General features: G+C 44.0%; 1 protein-coding gene and 1 long non-coding RNA gene across 11 annotated transcripts in view; one reads left to right on the forward strand and one right to left on the reverse strand.

Annotated features, from left to right (window-relative positions):
• The window catches only part of LOC148659669 (butyrophilin subfamily 1 member A1-like), a 236,850-nt gene that overhangs the window by 189,773 nt on the left and 25,727 nt on the right, over window positions 1–21,350 (reverse strand). Inside the window, exons 1-6 of one of the 10 annotated variants that reach the window (XM_088637462.1) lie at window positions 13,892–14,205; window positions 13,635–13,725; window positions 10,848–11,195; window positions 6,408–6,686; window positions 1,581–1,688; window positions 35–52 (exon numbers count right to left, since the gene is read on the reverse strand). The exons of 3 other annotated variants lie outside the window; for them this stretch is intronic. In XM_088637462.1, the coding sequence (XP_088493588.1) occupies window positions 35–52; window positions 1,581–1,688; window positions 6,408–6,686; window positions 10,848–11,195; window positions 13,635–13,707 (826 nt within the window). In that variant the 5' untranslated portion in view covers window positions 13,708–13,725; window positions 13,892–14,205. Of the gene's footprint in view, window positions 1–34; window positions 53–1,580; window positions 1,689–6,407; window positions 6,687–10,847; window positions 11,196–13,634; window positions 13,726–13,891; window positions 14,219–21,350 lie in introns of those variants that run through there. 6 more of the 10 variants (XM_088637461.1, XM_088637470.1, XM_088637460.1 and 3 more) reach the window with 6 other exon arrangements.
• The window catches only part of LOC148659675 (uncharacterized), a 31,304-nt gene continuing 10,422 nt past the window's right edge, over window positions 469–21,350 (forward strand). Inside the window, exons 1-2 of the long non-coding RNA XR_015939757.1 lie at window positions 469–576; window positions 893–1,243. This is a non-coding gene — a long non-coding RNA (uncharacterized LOC148659675). The remainder of the gene's footprint in view (window positions 577–892; window positions 1,244–21,350) is intronic.

The following is a 21,350-nucleotide window of genomic DNA, read 5'->3' on the forward strand; positions in this document are numbered from 1 at the left end:
GACACGGCACAGAGAGTCTGACTGATTTACTCACCATTGAGTTTCTCCTCCCCTGTAAAGAAACACAGACAGGACACTCAGTGACAGAGGATCAGGGCAGTAGAAGCTGAAAAAATACATTTCCCATGTTTTCTATTACAAATATTCTATATTTCACTGAACAAAAGAACATGAGAGACAGAATCCTAGCAGGTTGTTCTGCTCATCTAGTCATATGATCTATTCAACCCTTTCTGCTGTGAACTTCCACAGAACTGACCCCTCTTACCTCAGTTCTCTCTGATAGATTGGAAAGTCTGTCACTCTCTCCAGGTCATCTGTGATTTCTGTGATAGATTAGCAGGTCTGACACTCTCTACCATTCATCTGTGATTTCCCCTTTAAGGGTCCCCACCCCCTCCTGTCACATGATCATGTTTGACCAATGAACAGAGAGCTCATGAATATACTGTTCCAGACTGAGGGAAAGTCACTGCCATCAGGGGTGAAATAGACAGGAAGGGTTGGGGGTCTTTGAATGGGCTTGACTATGGTGACAAAGATAGATACTCTGGAATCAGAGGACTGCACTGCTCTGTAAGGTGAATCCTTAAACTACTGCAGCTGTGTGTAGTTGTCAAATCTTATTCTAATATTAACATTTAAATATTTATTTACCTGTTAGTGCCTTTCTGCATTAATCATACTGTAAAGTAGCAATAAACAATCTCATGAAATACAATGATTACACACAACTCTGCACAAACTAATGTACAGTATTTCACAATATTGTGTAACACTAACAGAAATTTTTTTTTCATAGAGTACACAGAATTATTTGAAATTGTGTATAGAAAGTTAAAAATATACTATACAAAGAGGCTTTAAGAACATATTGTACTGTAATTTATAGCAATTGTAACAATCCTGGAGCCTGAGCACCTGACCTTCATCGTCCAGCTTGCCCTCTCCTCTCTCTATAAACAGAGTCCAGTTTCCTCTCTCTGTCTCTCTGGCCATCACTCTCTCCCTCTTTACCTTCTTCCTTCCTGTCCTATCTGAGTGACCAGCACGCCTGTGTCCCTAACAAGGACAAGAAGCCAGTTCACTGCACTCCCAGTCTCCTGCCTCTCTTGTCCTCCTGTGCAGAGGGAAACTACAGAGAATCGCTTCAACATATTGTAGTTTCAGACATGTGATCATTAGGCTAAGGAGAAAGAACAGATTAAATGAAGCTGCTTTCACAAGTGTCACCTGTTGATCTGTTTTGAGCAGCAAAGGGCTGATTGTGGCTCACTGGTAAAATGCAGTGAGTTTATCTCAGGGTTTGATGTGTATTATACTGTAGATGTTTGTATTATAGATGTCTGTATTATAGATGGCTGCATCAGTAGCTCTCCTGGAGGGTAGTTCTCTATCAAGACTAGAAGATGCTCTGGCTCATGAGCTAAAAGTTTTCGCTTTTTTAGCCTACTGGCTGCATTGTAAATTGTCAGTTGTTCTCAAGAGGAATGTCCTGAGCTGCTCATACACAGAGGGATTTTAAATCCTTCCTGACACAGAGATTCAGACACACGTGTCTATATATAATGAGCACATACTGTTCATTCTTCTCCACTGGATCACCAGAAGTACTGATGCTGCTACAGTAACAGCTGCTGTTAGGAAGAGAGTCACCATCCATCCAGAGGGAGCAGGGAAATAGTCTTCTGAAAACAGAATAAATTAAGAATAAATTAGATAAATGTAGTGGCATTCTGTAGCGTTGCCATGGCAGCCAGCCTCTCCCCTTCTCTCCTGTCAATCAGTGCTGGTTGTCATGGATATACAATAAAACAGGAGACCTGGATCATCTGGGCAGAGTCTGATCGTGTCTGTGTAGGAGATTTGTGGGCTTTTAATTTACTGTTGATTACTGTTTGATTGTAAATTGCAAGAGTACTTGACAACTTTTAAGAGCCAATCAAACATTATAATTTACATTCTTCACACCCTGATTCTAAATATACAAAATACAGTTTATTGATAGAACACCAACACACACATAACAAGCAAAACAATGTATTTGAATATACTGTATCAGTTCCAATCTGCTGCGATACGAAAGGCTAATTGTTCACTCGGGGATAACAAAGATCAGAGACCAAGACATGTTATTGGTTACCTTCTAGGTTTTATCAGTCTCATATAATTAAATTACAGTATTACATGCACTACAGAAAGCACACTGACAGGTTGCATCACAGTGTGGTATGGCAACTGAGGTACTGTTGACCGCAGAGCCCTACAGCGGGCGGTGGACACTGCCCAGTCCATCACTGGAGCTGCCCTCCCATCTATACAGGACATTGATGACAGACTGTGCTTGAGGAAAGCTCTGAGCATCATCAAAGACCCCACACACCCCAGCTACAGACTGTACGACCCTCTACCATCTGGAAAACAGTACAGGAGCATCCAGGCTGGACCAGACTCGGAGACAGTGTTTACTCCCGCACTGTCAAACTGTTAAACTCCCAGCCTCTCTCACCTACAATCTGAACCCTCACAGTGCCTTCTCTCTCTATCAAAACACAAACACATATTGAAATCTGCCTCTACCTCACATGTCAAGAAGTTCACTCCCCGTTATTTTCTATCCTTTATTTCATTCTGTTGATGTATGATTTTGCACATTGCCTGTTGTCTCTATCTTTCTTTTCTTGCACCATTGTATTGTACTACTTACCGTCTGAGAGCGAGTAAATAGCATTTCGTTATACCATAGACCTGTGTATGAGTATGATGACAATAAACTTGACTTGTTGAACTTCAGTCTTGCAATAATACTCTGTGCTCACTGTCTTCTTGGGTGGGGCTGTAAGGTACACAGATGAGAAGAACTAGGCTCATCCTGGCTATAGCCTGCTTCTGAATGTGTTTGATTATTCTGGATGTTGTAAAGAGTCCAACTGTCTCATTCTTTTTATTGAGGTGAAAATAACAGTGGGTTTGTGGACACAAGATCTCTTCTGTTTCAGATAGATGATCACGGGGAGAAGTCTGTACTCTTCTGAGTCACTCTCTTGACTTGGTGAAAAGTTAAAGTCCTGACTCAGACTGCTGGCAGTCATGTGGTTATAAAAGTCAGAAGACCAGTTCACTTGAAGAGATTAAAAGTCAGTGAGTTAACCAGTGAAAATGAACTGGGTTCTTCTTTTTAAGGTGGGAATTGGCTAAGATGCTATCAGGTACCTACCCTGCAGACCCCCAGTTAGTGAAACTTGCTTTGGGTGATGAGCAGTAACCTTGGACCTGTGGACAAGACAGACTCACTGGAGCCCATATGCTCTCTGCTGCGGACTTGGTTTGCTCCTTGACCTCAGATTCGGATTCTCCCATGTTTCCTGGAGATATATCACTGGACCACGACCCTGGACTGTGTCTGCCTGCCTGTCCTCACTCCTGTGTGTTCACTGCACACACCACACCACCTGTCCCCTCTCCTGTGTGTTTACTGCACACACCACACCGCCTGTCCCCACTCCTGTGTGTTTACTGCACACACCACACCGCCTGTCCTCACTCCTGTGTGTTTACTGCACACACCACACCGCCTGTCCTCACTCCTGTGTGTTTACTGCACACACCACACCGCCTGTCCTCACTCCTGTGTGTTTACTGCACACACCACACCGCCTGTCCTCACTCCTGTGTGTTTACTGCACACACCACACCACCTGTCCTCACTCCTGTGTGTTTACTGCACACACCACACCCCCTGTCCCACTCCTGTGTGTTTACTGCACACACCACACTGCCTGTCCCCACTCCTGTGTGTTTACTGCACACACTGCGCCGCCTGTCCTCACTCCTGTGTGTTTACTGCACACACCACACTGCCTGTCCCCTCTCCTGTGTGTTTACTGCACACACCACACTGCCTGTCCCCACTCCTGTGTGTTTACTGCACACACCACACCGCCTGTCTCCACTCCCGTGTGTTTACTGCACACACCACACTGCCTGTCCCCACTCCTGTGTGTTTACTGCACACACCACACCTGTCCTCACTCCTGTGTGTTTACTACACACACCACACCACCTGATCTCACTCCTGTGTGTTTACTGCACACACTGTACTGCCTGTCCTCACTCCTGTGTGTTTACTGCACACACCACACTGCCTGTCCTCACTCCTGTGTGTTTACTGCACACACCACACCCCCTGTCCCACTCCTGTGTGTTTACTGCACACACCACACTGCCTGTCCCCACTCCTGTGTGTTTACTGCACACACTGCGCCGCCTGTCCTCACTCCTGTGTGTTTACTGCACACACCACACCGCCTGTCCCCACTCCTGTGTGTTAACTGCACACACCACACTGCCTGTCCTCACTCCTGTGTGTTTACTGCACACACCACACCGCCTGTCCTCACTCCTGTGTGTTTACTGCACACACCACACTGCCTGTCCTCACTCCTGTGTGTTTACTGCACACACCACACCGCCTGTCCCCACTCCTGTGTGTTTACTGCACACACCACACCGCCTGTCCTCACTCCTGTGTGTTTACTGCACACACTGCACCACCTGTCCCCTCTCCAGTCTGCTCCCCTCCTGCACTCGGGTTCACTTCACCCCCACAGACCGCTGTTCAGCTCCTCCTTCAGTGACACCACGTGTAGTAAGAAGTCAGTTAACAAGGTACCTTTAAGTTTAACCTCAGTGCTAAAGGATCTAATAGCTAAAGAGTTAACTTGAATTTATCTTGGTTTTTTCTGAATTTATATTTATAACTTGATTATCAGGCAAAACGTTTACAAAAACATTCTTGTAAAGAGTGTAGAGGCAAGGCTTATTAAAATACAGGAATTAAGTTTTCTTCTCCCTTGCCATTCCCTCCCTCTCTTTCATCTCAGTGGTGCTTGATACGGAAGAGGCCAGTCCATTTGGTTAACAATTAAGGTTTTTCTAGAGGATAGAGTGTCCTGATAAGGAACAGCTCCCCAATTCCTGAGATTCTCCAGCAACCTTAATAATGTTCATTTCAGTGCCTAAAAGTCTGGGAGATTCCAAGGGAGTCTGATTCAAAGTTGTTTACAACTTTGAGGTCAGAGGGCATGGTTACTCATCACCAGCTAATCAGGAACTGGCTGGGCAGGTTAACCCCACGTGGGTCTCTGATGCCCATGAAACTTTCAACCAACGAGCGACCTGCGTGTCCTCCAGGTTAAAACAGGCAACACAGAGAGTTCCTCTAGGCACAGGCAAGGCAAGGTACAGAGGCACAGAAACCAGTTCCTCAGGGAACAGATCCGGAGGGCAGAACAGTTCCCAAGGGAACTGTTCCCAAGCACAGGACGTTCTCGCAGTGCATCTCCTGAAAATCTCCAACCAGGGTGTCTGAGTGCAGGACTTAACTTTTGTTCTAAGAGTCGAGAACGGAGGTAGCCAGCGCTAAACAAAGGATCCACCCGAGGTTAGCCCAGCAGCAAGCCTCGTGAACCCACCGCGAACGCTCACCTGATCAACAAGTGAACTACGGTTGGAACTGTGGACAGCTGAATCACTATTCAGAACTAGCGCTTCATCAGGAAGGAACCGGTCTTCTTCCTGACCTGCTGGGACCCACAGTCACCTTTCTCCTGCGCACAAACTCTTGCTTGTTAGCCAAAACTAACTAGCCAGTCTTCAGAGAGCATCAGCAGCGCACCACGTCGCAGGCAGCAACAGCAGCCTGGCACCGAGCCAGAGAGCGCCGATTGGACAGCCACAAGCCTGCCACTGTTTCTTTGTGCCTGCGGGAGATCTGAATCCCCAGAGATTGGATGAGTATTCAACTTCACTGCATTACAGCTCGAGAATTCAATTGTTATCCCAACCAGTTGATATCAATTTAATTCCTATGAGTGATGTACTTGCTTAAGTATCTAGTGTAGAAGTTGTCACCAAGTTCATTTACGAAACGGTCTAAATGAATTATATACTGAACGTATGTCCCTCTTAGTATGTGTAACTCTTTGTGATTGAATACATACCTGTTGTATTCTGCTAACCCTCACAATAAGATCTGTTATGTTTATATGCACATTCTATGTATTAATAAATGTATCCTCGTGTATTCGTACCTGTGTGTGTGCGTTGTTTGAGTTATCCCGCAAGGTTTGATTCTAATGCCATCAAAAGAATCATTTTGTGACTTACTGCCACAATTAATAATTGTCCCAGTAAATGCCCAAACCCCTACCTACATTACTGGTGCCTCGTGAGAGGATACTACAAGAGTGATTAAACTGTGTGTGTTATAATGGATTTTGAGTAGAGTAATTTCACAATAAGCCAGTGCAGGTTGTGCTCAGTGTCCCAGGTGTGTTATATCCTGGGTGTGTGTTATACCTCAGCTGTGTTACAGGTGAGCTCCAGTGTTCATGTTCAATACTCACTGGGTATGTGGAGCTGAGATCCCCAGTCTGGCTCAGGAAGAGCACTTCTCACCAGGCAGGAGAAGATGTTGGACTCCTGTTTGACTGGGATGTAGCTGCTGACACTGAGGAGCCCCTGACTGTCCGTGTCCACTGTGGGGGGCTGTGATGTCACCTCGTTTCCATCCCTGTCTGTCCAGATCACTGCAGGTTGAGGGAACCAGCCCTCTGATCTGCACAGCAGCTGGGCCTGATCTCCTCCAGGGGAGTGGAGAGACACTGAGGGCTGGGAGCCCAGGGCTGTGGGTTCGACACAACAGGAGATATTTCACAGCTGATAAAAGCACACTGGAGTAAATGTAGCTGTCTTAGTGCTTTGATTTCAGAACACATGCAGCAATGATAAAGACACGTTTGCAATCTACAGTTTAAAGTTGTTTCTTTGACAGGTTTTAAAGTTTTAAATTCAGCTTGTCCATTCAGAATTACCATTATCAACAAATTAACTGAAGTGTTCAAGTATGAAGTGTGTAACGTAAGGAATGTGGCTATGGAAAGTATTCACACACCTGGACTTTTTTATATTTTATTGTGTTACAATACGGTGTCATGATGTATTAGCTGGAAGTTTTTGCCATTGATCGACAGAAAACACTCTATATAAAGTGTCAAAGTGAAAACTAAATTCTATAAATCCTCCTAAATTTATTATAAATCTAAAATGGAAAATAACCGATTGCATAAGTATTCACCACTTTCGAGTCAATATTGGGTAGAGGCACGTTTAAGATTAAATCTTCCTCTTGGATAAGTTTCTACCAGCTTTGCACATTTGGACACTGCAATTTTTGTCCATTCGTCTTTGCAAAACTGCTCAGACTCCCTCAGGTTGGATGGGAAAAGTTGGTTAACAGCAGTTTTCAACTCCTGTCACGGACTCGTGATTGAATTGAGGTCCAGGTTTTGACTGGGCCACTCCAGAACATTGACTTTTCTTTTTAAACGACTCCAGTGTCTTTGGTTGTATGTTTTGGGTCACTGTCATACTGAAAGGTGAATCTGCTCTCAAGTCTCAGACTGCAGCAGGTTTTACTCCAGGATTTCCCTGGACTCTGCTGCATCCATTTTTCCTTCTGTGTTCACAAGTCTTCCAGGCCCTGATGCAGTGAAGCGTCTCTATAACATGATACTGCCTCCACCATGCTTCACAGAGGGGACAGTGTTCTCAGGAGCACAATATGTGCACTGTTACACTTGCACCAATCATAAAGCTGACCATTGAGGCCTGAAAGGTCTATTTTTGTACCATAGAATCTTCTTCAACTTGGTCTCAGAGTCTCCCACATGACTTCTGCCAAAGTATAGTCAAGGATCAATGTGTGTTTTTTGTCACTCTACCATGAAGCCCACATTTGTGAAGCACAGTGTCTCAGATCTCACCCATTGAAAACTGGAATTCCTTCATGGCCTCTTGGTGGCCTTCCTGACTATAACTCTTCTCTCCTGGGTACTCAGCTTTTGAGCACACCCTGTTCTTCAGTTTCGGTGCTGTGCATATTTTCTACATTTCTTTATAATGGACTTTGCTTTGGGGGATATGTGCTTATACCTTTCCACTGATGGGTGCTTTTCAATAACCCTATCCCAGGCTCACTTTGAGAGTTCCTTTGCCTTCATAGTTTTTGTTGGGAGCTGTACTTATCAACTGTGGGACCTGTAGGTATACTGTATTTAGCCTGAACTCATGTGAAACACCCCAAATGCACACAGGTGAATTCTATTCAACAAAACATGTGACTTCTAAAGATGTTTCATTGCACCAGAGCCTATTACAGATACAGCCATTCAAAATGAGCGGCTTATACTGCGTTAAAACGAGGTGGGCTTGTCGCGGTATAACATGGGTTACCGTATAATACGGCATAATACCGCAAGTAAGATAATAGTATCTGGAATTTCTAATAAATAATAATAAAGCTCAACCTCTCATGTACAGTGTTTGAGCTGTCGCCATCTTTACCAAAGATATTACTAATAGTATTAATAATGAATGACCTTAGACAAGCTGTAAACACAAAGTATTACCCTGGTCCACATTCTTTGTAACTGTCTTTGTAAACTAAAATAGTTTATTTTTTCATTGACCGTCTTTGTAAATGAAAATACTTTATTTTTTCATTAACAAAAAGTAACACCACAGCATTTCGTTGATCCAATCATGCATTTGTTTCCAATCATGCAAAGTAATTCTTGAGAATCTCCGATTCACCATGCCTTTCACATGCTCATAAACGATATTAATTTAGGAACATAAACATGTTATATAAACTGTACTGTATATGGCTGGTCTCGGTACTTTAAAGAAAAAATACACACCGGTATTCCATTTCTCCTTAAACATTTTAAGCATCAGAGTCTTACATGTGGTTATTTCAGAAACGTTTTTACATGCTCCTTGCTCCCTCTGATCATGTTACTGGACGTTTATACAGTATACAGTACTCTGTGAGAAAAGCGATAGTTTTAAGCTTTTCTGTGAATACGTTCGATACCGGAGTAAACAAGCACACTTTTAGAATTTGATTAATAGGGAATATAATATGGAATCGCTTATCTAAAGAAATGAATAACGATATAATTATATTCATGTACTGTGACACAAACAGCAGTATATACTGGACACATACAGTATCTATTGATCTGTGTGGCTGTTTCACAACCTGTCGTGTGACTGTGTTAGAGGCGTGATGGTTTAAGTGCCTGATTTACAAGTGAGAGGTCAGCTGTTCAAATCCAGCCGGCGCTACGAATTTTCTATGAAACAAACATTTCTTTGAAAAAATAAAATAGCAGTATTATGGACAATTAATTGACTTTTTTATATTTCACAACATGTTTGATATAAGTCATTTTTTAATAACAACGAATAGTCACCGTCTTTCTCTCTGAATCAGTCCAGTAGCAGGAACCTCTATCGTGTGGATCCCTTCAGATCTCCCTTCAGATTTAAAAGGTTATTAATAATATGTCGCATCTGCCCAGTTTAGCTGATCTTTTGCTGCCTACACATGCTTACACAGCTCCCTAGGTAAACTATCATACTTGACTGAGAAAGCCTTAGAGAACGTAACATTTTTATTATCAACAAATTGTAAATACGATGTTTACATTGGCGTTATTAATTTTTCACTTGAGTGTATGGAGGAGTGTCAGCTGTCAATGAGAGCAGACCCCCCCCTTAGGCTGGGCAAACGATTTTTTAAATTTTTAAAAAAGAAATAAAAAAATAGATATAATGATATAAACATTTACTGCAATACAATACTGCAACGTTTTGGCTGTGAATCCTTCTTCTTTGAGTGGATGCATCTGTACATGTGTCATTGTAAAAGGGGATACATTCTTATGTAATCACTTATATTCTGTTTTATATTTCAAATTTAGGAAGAACTGTAGAATTTTGTTTTCACTCTGACATTATAGAGTGCTTTGTGTCGATCAATGGCAGAAAATCCCAAATAAATACACAGTGATTCTATATTGTAACAGTTAAATGTGAAAACATCCGTGGGGGGGAGGGGTAAATACTTTTGATAGCCACTGTAGGTTGTAATATGTTAATTCGTACTAGATTGAGTTCTGTTGTAATGCGTACTGCTCTACTATATACTGCTGAGTGGTGTAGTGTTGTGCTGTAGCGTGTACAGTAGTGTTGCTCTGTACTTTATTTTGCAGTGGTGAGCTGTGTTATATCATGTTGTGTCGATGAAAAGTCACAGCAGTAATGGAAGCTGACAGGAGCCGAGACACTGAGTGTCTTAATGTGAGGACTGAGCTGACATCACAAGTCAGGATCCTCAGTGCCCTCAAATGCAACTGCCTGTGCAGACTGGAGTGTGTAGTGTAGTGTTGTACTGTGTTGTGTAGTATAGTGAGTTCCAGCTGTCTGAAGTCTATGATTATTAAGGACTCGGTTTAGTGCTGCGATTTAAATTAGTTACAATGTGGTAATAACTGTTCTCACTGCCATTTGATCTGAATTAAACAATCTGTAAAGTTGTCCACCTCACTTTTATCTGGTGCATTATTGTGTAGCTGGACTATTGTGTAAAAATAAGACATCTATTAAATTTGTAGGTATTAACAGCATGTAAAATCATCTTTGCCAAAGGCCCATCCCAGTACGAGGGATTTTCTCTATGGCAGAGAAATATAGACAGTCACAAAATTATCTTTCATAGACTGCATAGTTGAAAGCAATGAAACGTGAATTTTTATTTAATGTTTAATATTATGTCAATTTCGACTTAACTGTGAAATTCTGAGTTCTCCTGACAGAGTACAGCTGAGCTCAGTTTATCAGTACTGTTCTTTTAAGACATTATTTAATGTATTATAACTCATCATTAGTATCTAATTTCTCATTTTTACTGTGTGTAATTTTGGGAGAAAGACACTTACCTCTCACACCCAGGTCAATAACAGTGTCATCCTCCACCTGTTTAGATACCACATAGCATTTATACTGTCCATGGTCAGAGCGTCTCACATCTCTCAGTGATAAAGACACATTGCCTCTGTGGAGCTCCTCTGGGAATAGACCAGCCCTGTCCCTGTAGTCTGGGCTCTGTCCTTCAAAGTTATACCAGCCTGATTCATACAAACACACAGGGTCATTGTAATCCTTTCTAAACCACCTGATCTGTAGGTCCTCAGCACTGATTTCAGGTGAGAGGTAACAGGGCAGGACAGCGTCTTCACCAGGGAAAACAATCACAGGAGCAGCTGGACCTCGAACCTGAAACCACTCTGAAAGAGAAAGAGCACAGCTGACATGAGTCTTCAACCTCAACACAGAGAAACACTCTCAGACAAACTGTAGACTCATTACTGGGAGAATAAAGCAGAGCAGCTCAGTGACACACAGTGTTTTCTACAAACAGCCCATCACTGATTCAGACCCACATGTGACTGAGGAGCACTGAAGATCAGTGAGTCTCATCTCACCATCTGCTCCTCTTCTTCACACCAGTGTTTCCCAAACTGGGGTCTGGATCTCTCACCCAGGACCCTCAGATCCTCAGCTTCACTCACTGATAGAAGAGCTGTGACTGTGTTCACTGAGGGTCTGTTACTCTGCAGTGACAGTAGGGGGTTAAATCAGGCTCTTTATCTGTGTCTGTCTCTGCTTTCTGGTCTTTTATCTACTGAAACAATTCACATACAGAACCCAGATTAAGCTGTTGATTAATACATCTGATAAACAACAGGCAAGATCCAGTCAGGCTCCTTCTACAAGTGTCATCTACATCTCCCCATGTTTCACAACCACATGTTGTAATGTCCTGTGTTGTTTGGGTCACTCCAGGACTCCCTCTGTAAGTGATGAGTACCTGATGTAGCCAACATTAACTCAACATTAACATTGAGGCACAGACTGGCAGAGAGTGTGAAGCAGCTCTCAGGTCAGCAGTGTGACTTGGCCATGATTGACACTTTCCCTGAGTCTGTCAGCTCATCCCACAGGTGCTCAGGGGTCTGATGACAGAGTGACTCAGTGGAGGACATTGATCCCAGACTGACACACAACATCATGAGCAAAAGAAAGGCTGATGACTGTCACGCCCTCTGCAGCCAGAGGGCGCTCCTTCTCTGTCCTGTCCCTAGTTTCCGGTCTGCTGTCCTTCCGGTCCCTCTCTTTCCCTTGGGCTATATATTTCCGGGTCTTGCACTCTGTCCTCGCTCAGCATTGTGGTTCGGATGTCCTGAGACCCGCCTAGCACCAGGGCGCCCCACGTCCGCTCCCTGAGGGCATAGGTTTCTATACGGCATTCCTGAACTCTTTGCACTAATGAGCCCGGGCCTTTTTCCCGTCTCGCCGCTACGCATATGGGTCTTTTTCCGCTCTCATGCTCCCCACGGTTAGTCCCTTTGGACGTCCGTGACAGAATGCTGAGCCACCTACTGACCCCGCGAGCGGCGTTTTTTTTTGTCTTGCCGCAGTTTTTTTTTTCTCTTGTTCTCTGGGCTTTTTTTTTTTCAGTTCCTCTATTCTAATCACTGGATCTTCCGTGCCTGTGAGCGGGTCCTGTACCTGGCTTTCCTCGGGTAGATCACTCCGATATCAGTGATTGAATGTTGAGCTGGCTTGCCTATTCTTATTACTGGATATCACTCCGAGCTTCTGTGTCTGGAGCGGGTTCTCGTGCCTGGCTCTTCCTGGTCTGGCTCTCTCCGATATCAGTGATAGAATGGTAAGCTTTCTGCCGTTCCTCCATTCTTTTCGCTGGATATCACTCCGGGCATCTGTGTCTGTGAGCGGACTTCGGTCTGGCTTTCCTCAGGTTGTCCACTCCGATATCAGCGTTAGAATGTGAACGTGCCATTTGCCCAGGCTGCGGTATTTTTCCCCGGGGTTTTTGTGTTTTTTTTTTCTTGTTTTTTGCCTTTTTGTTTTGATTTTTTTTCTTCCTGGTTTCACCTCCTTTTTGGCCCCCCCTGCTCTCTGAGTCTCGGAACTTTGGTTCCTACCTGTTTTTGGTTCCTATCTGTCTTGTGTGGTTTGTCTCCCTGGTCTTTCCCAGGTTTTTGTCTGTTGGGTTTGTGCTTGTGTACTTTTTTGTTTTTTGTCTCCAGAGCTCTTCTCTACCCCCCCTTCCTCCACCCAATAAAGGTTTATACCCCGGAGGAAGGGGTAGCTCTCAGCCGTGGATTCCCGGAGGTTTCCTTTCAGTTAAATGAGGTTTTTCCTCCCCCCAGTGCTGTGCAGCTCATTTATTTGTATGGGCGTCGGGAGCCGCCCATGAAGGGGGGGGTACTGTCACGCCCTCTGCAGCCAGAGGGCGCTCCTTCTCTGTCCTGTCCCTAGTTTCCGGTCTGCTGTCCTTCCTGTCCCTCTCTTTCCCTTGGGCTATATATTTCCGGGTCTTGTCCTCCCTCAGCATTGTGGTTCGGATGTCCTGAGACCCGCCTAGCACCAGGGCGCCCCACGTCCGCTCCCTGAGGGCATAGGTTTCTATACGGCATTCCTGAACTCTTTGCACTAATGAGCCCGGGCCTTTTTCCCGTCTCGCCGCTACGCATATGGGTCTTTTTCCGCTCTCATGCTCCCCACGGTTAGTCCCTTTGGACCCCTTCAGCTTCAAAAATATTATTCTTGGAAACTGTACTGAGATTTTCAGTCATCAGTGTGAAATCAGAGCTCTGGTCAGGTTATTGATTAAAACACCAATAAGAGTCTCTCTGTACCTGATCGTGAGACCCAGGACTGGTGGAGAAACAGCAGAGTCAAAAAGAGCCACTGTGACTGGTCAGACTCCATCTCTGAAAGAAAGAAACACTGTGAAGTAAGAAAGACACACTTATGAGTTACACGTCACATCTGAAATAAAGAAACACTCGGACAGAGATCAAATGTCTCTGAAAGATACAGGCAATAAACTTTACTGAAGCACACTTGACACTACTTCTGCAACTGTATCTGACTGGTAACTTCTGTAACCAACCTGATTTCACTGTCACTCCAGCAAACAGCAGCCTCAGACTTGAATACTAAATCTTCTTCAGCATATAGATAAACTCTTGGATCAGTCACTGTGTTGTCTCAGAGCTGGTCTGTAATTATTATTATGTGCTGTAAGTTGAAGTCTTTTCTCCTGTCTAATCCTCCATCTTATTCACAGTAACTTCTGTTCACTGCTACAGAGACACAGTTCTCTTCATTCTTTCACTTTACCAGCACAGACCTGTTCTTTCAGCACAGACACACCCAGCCTGCAGAGCAACACTCCCACTGAGCTGAGTCTGTGTCTGAGCAGGGAACAAGGGCAGCAGAGCAGGTGGGAACAGGCAAGAGCTTGAATCTTGTTTGTGAATTGTGAATTTCTGTCACTGGTGTTTTATTTAATTTGACCAGAGAATTATTGATCATTTTAGTATAATTAACATTGTATTTAATTTGCAAGTGTAGTTCCAGAGGCAATACAGTGAGCAGGACAGGGACACTCAGAGCTGTGGTCTGAGCTCTTTTCCACAGACAGTACAGTGATCAGGACAGGGACACTCAGAGCTGTGGTCTGAACTCTTCCAGAGACAGTACAGTGATCAGGACAGGGACACTCAGAGCTGTGGTCTGAGCTCTTTTCCAGAGACAGTACAGTGAGCAGGACAGGGACACTCAGAGCTGTGGTCTGAGCTCTTTTCCAGAGACAGTACAGTGAGCAAGACAGGGACACTCAGAGCTGTGGTCTGAGCTCTTTTCCACAGACAGTACAGTGAGCAGGACAGGGACACTCAGAGCTGTGGTCTGAGCTCTTTTCCACAGACAGTACAGTGAGCAGGACAGGGACACTCAGAGCTGTGTACTGAGCTCTTTTCCAGAGACAGTACAGTGAACAGGACAAGGACACAATGAGCTGTGGTCTGTCTGTGGTATGGTTGTCAGAAACTTGGTTCAGTATTATGTGTTCATTAACCCATCAGTGCTTTTTGTTCATACTAGTGACAATTTCATCAAATGTAATGATTACACTGCTTAGTCATGCAAGTCATATTGTTACCACATCGCTACCAGAACTCTAAATGTTACAGTGCTCTACAGTAATAATACAACTATAGTTTTTTTTTTAATTACAGTATATAGAAATATTAGTAATCATTTATAAATAGTTATTAGGGAACTGAAAATTGCATTTTGGATTTTAATTCTGAAAACAGTAGTACAATATGGGTAGCTGTGGATATTATTTCATGTAATTTGTGAATGTATAGTGGACTCTGGACTCACACCTGAAGAAGGCTCCACGGCTAAAACGTTGTGTTTTCTTTCTTCTTTTTTTTCACCATGGAATAAACCTATTACTTGTTCCTTTGCAGCCTACGCATGCTGATGCAGCTACCCACCTGAACTACTAGAGGTCTATAGACTCACACACACAGACAGAGCACATTCCAAACATTCAAACACGCACACAGGGTTTAATTACGTTCACACAGTACTATTACACATATACACACACAGGGCACAATCAGACAAACACACACAGACAGCACAATTGCAAACACATGCACACAGTATATAAGTGCAGAGAAAGCACAATCACACACAGAGGGCTCAATCACAGAAACATACACACACATACTGTAGCACAATCACACAGACACATGCACACACAAGGTACTGTCACATACACTGAATACTATTACACATGCACACAAAGAGGGCACAGTCTCTCATACAGGGCACAATCACAGAAACACACACAGGACACAATCACACAATCTCACACACAGGGCACACAGGGTACAGCGTCACACACAGAGTACTATAACACAAGCACGCTCACAGGACACAATCACACAATTGGTACTATTTCACACTTAGAGGGCCCCAGTTATGTAAATAGCTGCTGCTTTCCTTCCTGAGGCAGTTGGTGATTCAGAGGCCCAAACCCCCCCAAAACCCCAATTGCTCCAGTGTGCATGTTGGGGTTGGGGGGGGATCCCCAATGTCTGTGCCCTGTGACCCAGATATAGAGCAAAGGAGGAGGCTCCTGATGAGAATCAGTCTGACCTTATCTTGATATTTCTTCCTGGTCACCTCTGATTATTGCAGGACCAACCCATGAGCCCCTGCCTGGCACCCCGACCACCCCAATGATAGAAAAGCCCAGAAGCTTATCAAATCTTGAGAGGAGGCAGAGGAGAAGGCACCTACGGGCCCAGAGGTCAGGGGTTGGGAGGTCAGACCACATCCAGGGACACCTGGTTACTAACTGTCTCAGTATCCTGTATCACTCGTCTAACTTCCTTACTGGACAAGGTCCTGTAGCTGACAGTTATAGTACTGGTACAGTCGAGTTTACAGCTCAACATCCTGCTCACAGCTGGCTAGCGGCAGAGCTTGACTGGATCTTGTGACCTCTGGACAGCAATGTTGAGCTGAACTTCAGACACTGGCATCTAGCCTTATTATAGAGCAGTGTCCAGGCTCGGTAGCACAGCAAATAGTCATCAGTATCACATTCTGAGACTTGTGAGCTCGATAGTCACGCAGGTATCCAGGTATCCAGGTATGACCCTACCATCATAATGGATGGGCTACTCTGGCACTGGAATGTCTCCTCAGGCCCACTCAGACCTTACAAAGCCTGGTTTTATGATCTTAGGGTCAAGAGGTCAATGTTACTGGATCATACATCTCAGTAACCAATCAGGAACCTGCAGAGTGTGGTAACCCCACGTCGGTCTCGAATGCCGACGAATCTTTCAACCAATAAATGACGTAGTTCCTCCAGATAAAAGATGAAGGAGGCTGCACAAGGCTCAGAGCTGTGCTCCTCCTTGTGTCTCAGACTCAGCTTGGACAATCGTGTGACTGCCGGGGTTGTCTGAGTGCCTGGACGTAGCTCTTGCTCTAAGAGTCGAGGTAGGAGGACGCCTGTGTGACAGAAGGACCCGCCCCAGCTCAGCCCTGCAGCGAGCCTCGTGAACCAGCGGTAACCGGCCATGAGCGCTCGCCTGATCAACGAGCGAGCTACTGTCTGCTCGGACCTGTCGACAGCTGAATCTCAGTATTCAGGACCAGCGCTGCGTCGGGAACGGACCGGTCTTCTCCAGTCTGAAGAGTGGGACTTGCTTGTGTAGCGGAGCTAGTTTCGGCCCAGTGACGTCACCGCCCTCCCTGTGCGTAGCAGGGACCTCAGCCGCCTGGGCTGGGGGAGGTCTCCTTTAGCTCACTCAGCTGGTTCCCTGTTGCGTCATGCCAAAGACCCGGGTTCGAGCCCACGTGTTGCGGAGTGGAGCAGTGTGGGCATGAGCCCGTGTGGAACTGCGACGGTCACACTCGGACCCTCCGTCACTTTTCTGTGCACAGACTCTGCTAGTTGAGCCAGGACTCACGAGCCGGTCCTCAGAGAGGCACTGCCAATGTGACGCAGCAGGAATCTCTCCCTCCTCCTCCCGCACCTCCAGCTGCTCCAGGACTGGGAGGGCACGGAGCCGGAGGACGCCGACTGGACGCTGCGACAGAGCCTGCCGCTGTTCCTCTGCTGTCCGCGGGAGATCTGAATCCACATCCATAGGAGGAGTCTTCAACATTCGACACTGCAGCTCGAGAATTCAGCTGCTACCTGCACACCAGCTGATGTCAATTTAATTCATATGAGTGATGTACTTGAATTGAGTATCTGATGTAGAAGCTCATTAACAAAATTGTATACTGAATGTATCTCTTGATATTTGGAGCTCTTTGTGATTGAATATATACCTATTGTACTCTGCTAACCCTCACTATATGCACAGTTTTATGTTGTAATAAATGTATCTCGTGTACTAGAATCCATGGGTGTGTGTGTTACTGTTTTCTAATAGTCATCAAAGAATCTTCTTGTGATTTACTGCTACAATTAATACAATTAATTTACTGCTAGAATTAATAACTGTCCCAGTAAATGCACAAAACCCCTACATTTACTGTAGGGGATGTTTCAGAGTGAGGATGGTGCAGATTGAAATGAAAGTCGATGGCACAAGAGTAGTCAGTGTGAGAGGAGCACTGCAGGTTCTGTACACGAGCTGAGAGAAAGAAACAGCTCCCCTTGCTCTTCAATGTGTAGTGCAGTGTGCTTGCTTGTTAAGCTACAGTGCTGTGCATGCTGATCTGTGAACGTTTGCGATCTATCAGGTTGGTTGTGTATTTGATATGTGGTGCTATGTGGTAGAACTGTGGTTTTGTACTTAAAAGCTTTCCTGAGTAAGCGATGGCTGCTAAAATGTCTGAATTAGAGTCTGTTGTAAGTACTCTCTCTAGCAGTGACAATCCTGACTACTGGGACGGTACTGAGAAGCTGAACTTTGATGAAAGTGAGAAAATTCCAGCAGAACTTTTAGCTGAGGCAATGAACCAGCTTACTAAGGAAGGGTCTGTGAACGCAGTTCAGGTCCTGTCTAGGTTCACTCCAAACCCCAGTAGACAACTTGAATAGTCTTTGTCCAAGTTATCGAAGTTTCAAACGCTTCAGGGTGAACTGGAGAGGTAAACTGAGCTGGAGTTGAATTATTAGACCTAATCAAGGAAAAAAGAAAGGACAATGAACAATGTGAAAACCAACGCAGATGTTTCAGTGAAACTAGAGGACTTATCTGTTGAGAAAACTGTCACTGAGAAGGCTGGGAGAGGACTGGAGGCGAGCCTGGCTGAAAAGGAAAGGGAACTGGAGAGTTTATATGAACGCAGCCATAAAACGTGCAAGGACTCGTTACGCATCAGTGAGGATGAAGATGTTCAGACAGGAACTGGATTCTGCCCTGCGGGAAGCCAAACAGTTGAGACAGAGCAGGCGTTCCTCACCGCGGAGCAGTCCGGAGCGCTCGGTTAGCCGGGAGCGAAGGGCTCCTCCTGAGAGAGAGTTCTCCTGGCCAGGGTCATCGTGGGGTAGATCGCCGAGCCCTGAACGCTAGGGAGATTCAATTAGGGCACAGACCTCCTGACCACGATCTCCACCATCCCATAATTTAGCAAAGGGAATGAGAAGAGTGACAAACTAGTACCCTAGTACTAGTACTGCTTGTACCCATCTGTCATGCAAATAAAACACCTTGAATTGAATTGAATTGAGGGGAGAGGGGGGGATACTAAAGCCAATACTGGCTCAATACCCTCAATGGGCTTTGACGTGCTAATGCATTGGTTTAACAGTCCGGGTGTGGCAAGCTTCCAATGTCAACTCGACTCGATTGGAAGACAATGAACGTATTTTAGCCCTAAATGAATTAATAGCAAACATGGTTTACATAAAATACATTTTTCCAAGAAAGTTTATAATAATACAATCTATAGTTGAAATCTGAGCCTACTTTAAAAATAAAGGAAAAGCATTTTCAGAGAGCAATCACGCTGTGTTTATGTAGAAAAAGCGATTGGGTTTATGAGCAATCTAATTACCTATTCGCTTAAAACGCTATATAAAATAAAGTTTATTTAGAGATGAATGATCAGTGTCGCAGTTTAAATAATGGGAGTCAGGAAACTAACACACAGCGCCACCGGATTTAATAACGCAATAAAAACGCTATAAAATAATGTGACTAGGCACAGAAAAAGTTTACAGCACAGTACAATAATAAATGCTGACCATGACTTTAGAAGCATAAATGACCTTACACTCAATTTAAACACAAGCTGTCTTTCTGTATGAACCTCTAAGCTGGTTCATACAGAAAATGTAGAAATGCATTAGCCTGATTATGATTAAAAAACACATATAATTAAACACGCGTTTGCGATTTAAATCAGAACACGATTTAAATCAATATAAATGTTTATATTGTAACACATACTGTCCAGCCTCCATTTCTCTATAAAAATGTACTCTGTTGCACACACACACACAATAGAAGCAGGAACCGCTGTCAGAAGGGAAGATATGTTCAAAATATCGCAAATATCGATCATGTTGCGATATTTTGAAATATAAAAGTCAATTGATTGTCCATAATATCGCTATTCTATTTTTTCGAAGAAATGTTTGTTAAAAGAAAAGTCCAGCACCAGCTGGATTCAAACACACAACCTGCCAGTTGGTAGTCACGCACCTAGACCAGTAGGCTACAAGACAGCTCACATGAACAGGCAGGCGAAACAGCCCTACACAGCCCTGTCGCAGTACACGGATATAATCATACCATTATTAAATTCTTGAGATACGCGATTCCATATTATATTCCCTTTTAATCAAATTCTAAAAGTATGCTTGTTGACTCCGGTATCACGTTAGTTAAAGACTTCGAAGCTTACAATGTTTAGGGAGAAATGGAATACCGGTGTGTATTTTTCCTTTAAAGTGCCGATTCCTGGAATCTGACTGGCTGACACCCCTCTGAAGTGGTTCCATAAAATCTGGTATATGGAAAAGAAAGCGTTGATAAATACAAGTGTCTTTTAATACACTTTGCTGTGCTCTTGAGGATCCTTGTGATATTTTAAGCTCTAGTTGAATGATAGGTGTCGCATTTTAAATCATTTTCGTAGTTAGAAATTATGAAACGCCCTGTTAAAAGCAAGGAAGTTTTTATGCCCGTTGAAGTAAAACAAAATGCCTGACAAAGTATGGCTTGGACAGATTCCAAGTGCTTGTACAAATGTGCTAAAGAAATTATACTTTGAGTATACAGCTTATCCAAAGCCATCCATTATTAATACTATTAGTAATATCTTCAGTAAAGGCTTTGATGCATAAATATTTCTGATAAAGGTAGGTTGTGTACTTTTGTCCAACTGAGCAAACTTGCTTTCATAAAATATACCAACATTTTAATGACTGATGATTAACATGCTGTAATACACAGTTCAAAATTAAAGGCTCAAATGCTGTACATGAGAGGTTAAGCTCCCCCTGGCGGTTTTACAAGGCGACGCCGGATAGTTACCCACGTGACACACGTGAACTGCGTGATACCGCGACACGCCCACCGGGGTATGCCGCGAAATACCTCACCCATTTTGAATGGCTGCATCTGTAGAAGTACCAGTGATATTAAGGAGAAAAATATTTGCAGAGTCTATAATATTTAGGCCGACTCACGTGTTCAACAAAAATATATTGCCTTTTCAAAGACCATAACACGCCACACAGAAAACACCACATTTTGGTTACAGAAATAAAACTAATTTAGCTGACCTGTAGACTGAGGTCACCTGTAGCCTCATATGTCTTATTTGTGATTAACTGTCCAGGTTCACTTTAAAGCTGCAGCTCTAAGTGCAGTTTTAAATCTGCAGTATTGCTGTGATTTGCACTGACTTTCTTTGGACACAACCTGCAGACATGATGTTGCTTGTGGATCCTTGGAACTTGAGCTTTCATCAAGGCCCTAAAGCCAGTGTTGAAGATACAGAAGGTGTTTCTAAGCTCCTCTTAGTTTTAGTCAGTGTTAAATTACCTGAGAGTAACAGACAGGTTGTGA

Source organism: Lepisosteus platostomus, chromosome 6, assembly GCF_059453375.1.
Source record: "Lepisosteus platostomus isolate fLepPlt1 chromosome 6, fLepPlt1.hap1, whole genome shotgun sequence".
In the NCBI taxonomy this organism is placed as follows: domain Eukaryota; kingdom Metazoa; phylum Chordata; class Actinopteri; order Semionotiformes; family Lepisosteidae; genus Lepisosteus; species Lepisosteus platostomus.